Below are 8,649 nucleotides of genomic sequence, written 5' to 3'. Positions count from 1 at the left end.
AAATTGCATTTCTTTCAGCATGAGGCTTTATTCATTTACATTTGTCAAAAATAGAACTTTAGTTTTTTTCTTATTAAAAAACAAACAAGCAGGCCCAGCCCAGGTGAGAAAGCGTAAAGCAAAAGTAGCGTAACGCATTACCTTTCCATAAAAAATAACTAACACAATTACTTACTTTTTTTTTTTTTAGAGATTAATGTAATATTGTAATGCATTATTTTTAAAAGTATCTTTCCCCAATGTGGTAGGTAACACTTCAGTTTAGGGTCCAACTCTAACTATTAACTAGTTGCGTATTAGCATGCATATTACTAGGATATTGTCTGTTTATTAGTACTTATAAAGCACATATTAATGCCTTATTCTGCATGACTTTATTATACATCCCTTAATCCTACCCCATATCTAAACTTAAATACTACCTAACTAACTATTAATAAGCAGTTATTAGGAGTTTACTGAGGGAAAAGTTGTAGTTAATAGTTATTAGTGAGAATTGGACCCTAATCTAAAGTGTGACCAACTGGTCTTCACTTGGTAAGACAGTCACGGACTGACATCAGTTTAACTGAGCACAGATGTAAGCTGCAAAAGCTTTGATAATACAAATGTAGTGTTACTGGTCATGCCAATAAAGACGACAAAATGGAAAATCCAGACAGTGAAAGAAAACTCTTGACATTTTGCAGCTTTGAAGTGTCAAGCAATTACCACAAAAACACAGCAACAGAATGTAACACGAACACAAAGACAGACTTGAAGCAAAAAATAGAAAGCAGACATCTTTCATTATTGGAAATGGAGAAAAATAAATGCTTGGTTTTTTAGGCATTCTGATGGTGTTTAAGCTACTCAATATTGATTTTTGATTATTAATATTAATTATTCTTTATAAAGCAATTCATCATTTCATTCTACAACATGAATCTTTACACGGCTCAGCCCTTCTTTATGAATGAGTAAATGCTTCAACAGGTTCATACGAGGTACGTTTGGTGGTGGATGAAATTGGACTAGCAGCTTCAATGAGCAACATCTTTCTACATCAGATACGTCAGCACAATTATAGAACAGCCTTTCAATAATTCCAATTTGGTGGGTTTTTGAGAATTAGGACATAATCTGAAGTTAGAAATGTAAAACAGCCGATACAGTGAAGATATTGTGCTTGATTAGTATTTGTACTTCAATATTCATGACATACTGCAATAGAAAAGAACTAGGGAGGGACTTCAATCATAAGCTCTATGAATTATTAACATCTCCAGTACAAAATACAATCTGTCAGAAAAAATTAAAACATTTATTGGGTATAAATATATTACATACACGCTACAGATACAGATAAGTCTTACATACATAGGGTAGTATTTGCAAAAATCTATACATTAACATTGATATGGCAGTTTCTTTTATATATATGCATATGAATTTGTCTAACATTTACAATACGAGAAAATTGTATGACTTTAAAAATTGTAGATCATGACAAGCCTGGAATGTTTTGTATATCTTTCCTTTTCTGTCTTTTTTTTTTTTAACTCCGAGGTAAAAATACACTCTTTTTTTTTGGAAAATAGTTGAATACACTTACGGTTCTATACATTTCTCTGGGATGACAGAGCTGACCGATCTCCAAACCATCATTTTCAAATTAATTTTCATATTTAAAACAGAGAACAAACAAAACAGAGATAAAACGGAATAAAATACAATATAAAAATACAAAACTATACTTGGGCCACAAAACTGTTGTGTGTTCTTTTACCAATAAGAAAACAAACAAACAAACAGAAAACATAAAAATTTAGATCACCGGTTAGGACCAAACACTACTTACATAATGGGCAAAAAAAAAACAAAAAAAAAAACACTAACAATAAAAGGACCCCAATGTACTTTCAGACTTTTCACTAAATATGTTCAAGCCTGTGTGGGCCAGTTTAACAGACATTTCTTACGGCATGATACTCTCCATGTGAAAGCAATAGCAACATTGACTAGGCAATACAGTTTTATCAAGATAAATCTAATAAAGATTAATGTTTCACTTTAAAAAGTGCTTCATTTCTGTTAGTTGTCATACTATATATCTATATATCTCTATATATAATTCCTTTGCAAAAATACTGGAATAAATTCACTATTGCGCTATGACATGTCTGGAAAATAAAAGGAAATGAGAAATGTCACTTGATTGTTTTGCTTTCCTTTCGGCGTGAAACGGCATGATTTCACCTCTGAAGGATTATTCAAATAAATGGCACAATAAAAAAAAAAAAAAAAAAAAGAAGTGTAGTCACAGATGAAGTTTAACTTAAACTTATGTTTTTTCTTTTCAAGAAATGATGTTCTAGTGTCACAAAGGATTTCTCAAGTAACCCTTTAAATAACCATAAAAAGCAACATAAAGGTGGACAAGCTTCCGCTTTGGCAAACAGTAAGATAACATAAGCGTCATAACAGTCTTTAGCAATGCCAAATGTAGGTATGTACTGTATGTCCCATTACACACTCACAAATAAAAAATAAATGGTTAAACATTTGCTACGGTTCTCTATGAAAAGACAACTAACTGGAGTTCGGCACTTTGTAATAGGAGATGAACAGACATTTGGTTATATATAAATGTTTCAGCATGGTACATGCTACATGTTCCCAATTAAAGAAAGACATAAACATAACCAGAATTATGAATGAAAGGAATGCTGGCCTTTATCGTTAATCTACAATAAAAAAAAAAAAAATAAAAAAAAAAATAAAACATGCTACAAGAGAGAGAAAAAAAAAAAATAGTACATAACTACATCTCTTAATTTCTTGAAAAATAAATAAATGAAGATTGCACTTTAATTGCCATTTAAAGTACTGTATGCAATAGATAGTATAAATAACCCTAAAGGAAGATACCTTACTTTCCCATTAACTTTGGCAAAGGTATTCTGAGCTAGTAAACGATTTGCTTACGAACAACTGGAGCAAGGCACAGCTTAGGTGAGAAAACAGATCAAATAAATGCATTTCAAACTGCAGAGGCAGATACAACGGAATGACGCTACTGATGACAGCAATATCACAATCATTCGGCAACGTTTAGTGTTTCGCAGCACCCTCTCAGAAACATAGTATTTACTTCTTCACCTCTGAAAAGTCCAGGTCCCTGAGGTACAATACAGGCTGTCAGTTTATTTCTCCTTTTTAGAAACCTAACCGGTTCTGCGAGTGTAATGTGGGAGAAACTCTTTGGATTGATGGGAACTGCTGGTTTGTACCTTTTACTTGGCTAAAGATGCACTGCAAGCACATCAGGCTGTTTTGGCATGAACATCAGGTGCAGCGGGTGGAGGAATTCACTGCTGCTTTTGACAATAACCTTGGTAAAAGCACCTTAGAACTGTGCAACTGGCTTTCACGGGTTCAAAGAAGATGAAACATTCAACGCGTTGACACAGGCCGCAGACGAAACACTAGGGGCGAAGTCCTGGGGACGAACGCCATTCACAGAGTGAGGAAACTATTGTGACTCCAGCCATCGGCTGGTCCACCACACAGAGCCCAGAATCAGTCTGAGAGGGCGACGTTAGCCTAGCCAAGTCATTCGGGGGGGCGAGAAGTAGCTCTGTGTCACTGCACCTTAGGACTAGATGGCTGAAAGAGGGTGCGTGGTTGCAGAGGACGTCAAACTTCCCTTACCCTCGTCCGCCAACACTACTGACCACAGATAAAGCACCATAGATTGTGAATTGACACGCTCCAAATGAGAGATCTACTTCAAACTCATTGTTACTTATATTACAATAGCTCTATAGAATCTTATAGATTTATATTTGTATCTATATATATATATATTAGATAACTGATTCCGTTTGTAGGAAATATAAACACACAATAGCAGCATCACTTAAACCACACTTGCTTTGGCAGCTTAATGCAGGGGGGCTTTACAACAGTCTTACTACGGTAACAGTTTTTTTCGTGTTTCTGAGAAGGATGCGTACTGTGACGCACAAACAAAATGTGAAGATCACGTGATCATGTATATTAAAAATGGCACTGGGTGGACTGTGATTGTGGGTTTTACACCATGATAAAGCTATGATTCCAACAACTCGTATATGGCTGTGAAACAAATGCTGTGAAGCACACTTGGATAAAACAAAAGGAAGGCCATGAACGTGGAGAAAATACCGATACATTTTCCACCCAACATATACGTACACTTAAAGGGATACAAAAAAAACGAAGCATGCAAAAACAGGCCGTCGCGCAACTCTTCGTAAGGCTTGATGATGTGGTTTTGCTTCCCCAAGAGTTTAGAGCAAAATCCACACGCTGTAAAAGAGCGAGTGACACAGTGATGCACAGGCAGGCTGGAAGGCATTAGAGAGAGAGAGAGAGAGAGAGAGAGAGGATAAAAGACAAGAAGAGAGCCTGTATAAAATTCTCAGCCTACAGTACGTCGCATCGGATGTATACTTTAAGTGTTCGTGCGTTACCCGAAACGTAAATGTTTTCTTTCTTGGCTGGCTGCTGGTTTGGCGTTGCTTTTTAATATCTTCACTTCATGAAGAAGTATTCCACCACAAAAGCGATGAGGAAGGATAGGGCCGCGAAAGCCCCGACTAAGACGGCCGCGAAGCGTTCGTCCGTGGCGAACATGCCGCTGGGCTTCAGGGTCTCGGTGGAGCTGGGCTCTCCAGGCAGCGCGAGCTCTGTACGCCGCAGTGTGAAGAGCGAGGATGGGCTGAGGGGTCCACACAGCTCCTGCGTGTTGTCCTGACACCGCCGACACACGTACACGCGGAAGCGATAGTCTGTGTTGTTTTGCAGACCAGAGATCTGGAAGGTTGTGTCCTCTCCCTTATATAACTGAAAGAAAGAAAGTAAGTTTGTGAAAAATACAGATGTATATTCTCAAACTGCATAAAACTCACAACAACCTCCAACTGGTCACCATCAGGAACTGTTCATGTTTACAGGTTCAATACAAGTTAAGTTTATTGCATTTGTGGCATAATGTTGATTATCACAGAAAATAAGCTTAGTTACACATTTCTGTGGTTTAAAAGCAGAAAATTGAAGTGATCAATTATTATGAAATATATATAATTAACAATAATAATTATTAATACTATTAAAAATACTAATAATTATTAAATAAAATATATGTTATTGTTTTTAAATAATAAACTACAATTTGGATTATTAAAATAAAAAGTACTTTTTAAAACAATTTGTAATAATACAAATAAACTATTATTATTCATGTATTTCATAATAATACTTTTATTAAATAATCAGTATTAATACAAATAATTGTAAATGTTATAAAAAATAATAAAAAAACTGTATAAACGTATGAATAACATTGAACATTTTGGATATAACTAGAGATTCTATCTATCAGGATAAAGTATAATTCACAAAAAGTTATATTAGGAAAAGGAGCTTTCAACATTTATTAAAGAGCAAAGAGCCTTTCGATGTCAGTATGACAGATAGTGGTCAATGGAGCATTCCTCACGCGAGAGTTTTCATATCCTGTAGTTTTTACAATGCCATTATGTGCCACAAAAATATATAAGGTATGAAAGAGAGTCTAGATAAGAAACCTAAACAGAAAAGATGATTTTCACAAGGAAAACATATCCTCCAATTAGACTACATGCATGATATGCTGATACTAACATGAAACATTCAACAAAAATTGAAGTAAGTCTGATTAAAATGCAGAATAGGTCACATGTGGCTGCTTTTGTTTGCCAAACAACAGCTGTTTAATTTCACTGGAAAGCCACCCACAATTTGTAACCTTCCTTACTCACTGTCAAGATTATGGACACATTTTCATTTGTTGACACAAAGGAATGGAGAAAAAAATCACTACGTGCACATCCCGAGTTTCATGTCACCATGCAGCTCTAATAGCACAGCAAAGCCAGGAGCTAAATATTAAGACCTTCATTGTTTATTCCAGATGTGTGGCACGGCACGAGGCTGTACAAAAACTGGTCAGAGAGGACTAAACATTTGATTTCCAAGAGGAAAAGTAGAAGTGCACACCAGACACTAATGTCTCAAAGATATACATAAGCATTGCAAAAATACATTTGGAAACTGTCCCTCTCAGCAGTATAATGCATTGAAAAAGATAAACTTAATAGAAGTTGTTTCTGGCAACCCTTTTTGATAGCTACTATTTCATTTTTCCATTTGCAGGGAGGAATGAAACAGATGCCATTTGAGTTCAGAAGAGCATTAAAAACTGAGACGGCGATGGCGTCCGTTAATTCACGATGGCGAAAGTTGACAAAAACAAGCCAATAACTCATGAGCAGACAAAATAAAACTAGAAACAAGCTGAATCTAATAGAACAAATAAAATCAAATACACATGAGTGCTGACATTTCACATAACAGCACAGGAAGATTTCACTATTTGTATCACTAAGCATCTATGTTTTCAATTCAATACTAGATATAGGGTCAATATTGAATATTGTTCATGATCATTTCCTCAATTTTTACATTTAGATTACTCTTTACATTATCAGTTGCTCAAATTAATCTATAAAAGCACTAAAAAAGGTAATAAAACTGTTAAAATGTAATCTTTATCAAATCTCAAAACGAATATCCATACTGTACATTATAATGTGTTGATTCCTAAACTAACGTGTAGCATTTAAAACAAGTGTTTTGTGTTTTTTTAAATCTGATTTATTTTGAGTAAAAAAACAGTGCCGAATTTTATTATCGCCCATTTTTATAGGTTATCACCCATAACATTAACACATTATAGGCCAAAATTGTAACTAGCTTTAATATGAAATGGCAAGATGTCTGTGCTTACATCATTTTAATTCAGTAATGTATAGTGAACATGCATCAGCTGTACAGTTAGCTGGGTGAAAATGATCTGAGATGTAGACGGGGTTTGTGCTGGATTTGTTGCTAGCCACCTTCACACAGAAACATCAGAACCAGAGCAAACAGAACATCTGCAGCCATTAAACTCTCACTTCTCTTTACATGCAAACACCCCGCTCCTGAATCGCATCCATTTTAACAGCTGACAGGACAAGGCACACATTAGCACAGTAATAGGAACCATGCCAGCTACATTAGACAGTGCTCTCGGCCCTAGCAGAGAAATAAATGAGAGAAGGAAGGGATCTGATTGGCTTGCTCTGGTCATGACAGAAGCGGTCATGCAGAACTCCATGGAGAGACTTCGTGGCCTTCAGAGCCGCTCAATGCTCAGCGGATTTAGATTCACCGGCTGATCTACTAATGTGGCCATTTAATGTAAAATGACAGCACATTTGTAACAGAATTGACACAAATATGTGCAGAGAATAATAATAATCCTCCCTCTGTGACAAACCAGGGACTCAAACACGACTATCACAAAAGGACAAACAGTTACACCATTTCAATAGTCCAATAAGTACCTTTGCAAACTACATGTCAACTTACTCTACTGTCTAAATGACAGTAAATACAAATACAATTTCCTTCAATTGTATCAAGAATGATAGATGAGCTGGTTGTTAGTCACTATCAAGCCATCAGCGGTGGCATCAGAGTCAGCCGCAGAATACTAATAGTCTTAGGCGGAGGACACAAACCTAACATTCTACTCCTATCTCAGACTCAGTCTGTGGGGATGACATATCCCATCCCTTTCCCTTTGCTTGAATAACAATGCACTGCAAAGAGTAGCAAGAAACTTTTTACATTTGTCATAGTGTTGGTGTTAGTCATAGCGTTTGTCAAAGCTATGGAGATATTAATAAAATAAAATAAAAATGTCAAATTAAATAAATAAAAAATGCTGCAATACAAGCTAAATGGATGTCTCAAACTAAAAGCAATTATACAAAATAATCTAAAAAGGGCTATAAAATGTCATGTGCATTAACACATTTGTCTACTTTAATACAAAAAATTTCCCATTACAGTTTCATAAAAATAATATACAACCTACTTTTTATGCTAATTAGATGAGTAAAGAGAATGTGAAGATGTTTCTGTAGAAATGAACTGAATGTGTTAAAGTGTTACAATAAATTATAGATGTCATGAGATAAATCACTGGCTAATCGATAGTCCTAATCTATAGACAATTCAGATTTGAAGAATGGAATCTCACCTGTTTGTATTCGGATTCTCGGGCCACCAGCACCTGTAGGATGTAGATGATGGGGTCTCCTCTCATTGGTGGAATGCTCTCCCAGCTGACCTCACACACATTCCCTTCCAACTGTACCACTTTGGGAGCTAAAGGATAATATACAAGTTTAGCTATATAAACAGCCAATAAGTATCCATCCAGTACATGAGCACATATGTGGCATGAAGCAATATGTTGATGTTATTGTACGAGGATACATTACCCTTGAGAGCTGGAGGAACAGATTTGGTGGTATGGAAGGTGTGTATTTCAGAGAAAAGCCCTTCTCCTGCCTCGCTCACAGCTTGAATCCTGAGACAATAGCTGCTCGACTCGCTTAGTCTCTGTACCTTATACGTGTGGCTTGGGCCTCTGTAAATTGTGACAAACCTAAAACACACACATTTTATTTATGTTAATGGTGCGTAATTTACTTTGTACTATTCAAACGTTTGGGGTTGATACGATTTTTT

The 8,649-nt window shown here is 35.8% G+C and overlaps 1 protein-coding gene across 2 annotated transcripts in view; it reads right to left on the bottom strand.

Annotated features, from left to right (window-relative positions):
• Nucleotides 1–1,284: 1,284 nt before the first annotated feature.
• The window catches only part of fndc3ba (fibronectin type III domain containing 3Ba), a 144,110-nt gene continuing 136,745 nt past the window's right edge, over nucleotides 1,285–8,649 (bottom strand). For both annotated transcript variants that reach the window (XM_082171982.1, XM_082171983.1), the window contains 3 exons: nucleotides 8,400–8,566; nucleotides 8,156–8,283; nucleotides 1,285–4,869 (listed from right to left, as the gene is read on the bottom strand). In XM_082171982.1, coding sequence (XP_082028108.1) covers nucleotides 4,558–4,869; nucleotides 8,156–8,283; nucleotides 8,400–8,566 — 607 coding nt within the window. In that variant the 3' untranslated portion in view covers nucleotides 1,285–4,557. The remainder of the gene's footprint in view (nucleotides 4,870–8,155; nucleotides 8,284–8,399; nucleotides 8,567–8,649) is intronic.

The sequence above is a fragment of the Leuciscus leuciscus genome (genome assembly GCF_965113295.1).
Source record: "Leuciscus leuciscus genome assembly, chromosome: 6".
Classification (NCBI taxonomy): Eukaryota; Metazoa; Chordata; class Actinopteri; order Cypriniformes; family Leuciscidae; genus Leuciscus; species Leuciscus leuciscus.
This window is presented reverse-complemented; position numbering and strand designations above follow the sequence as displayed.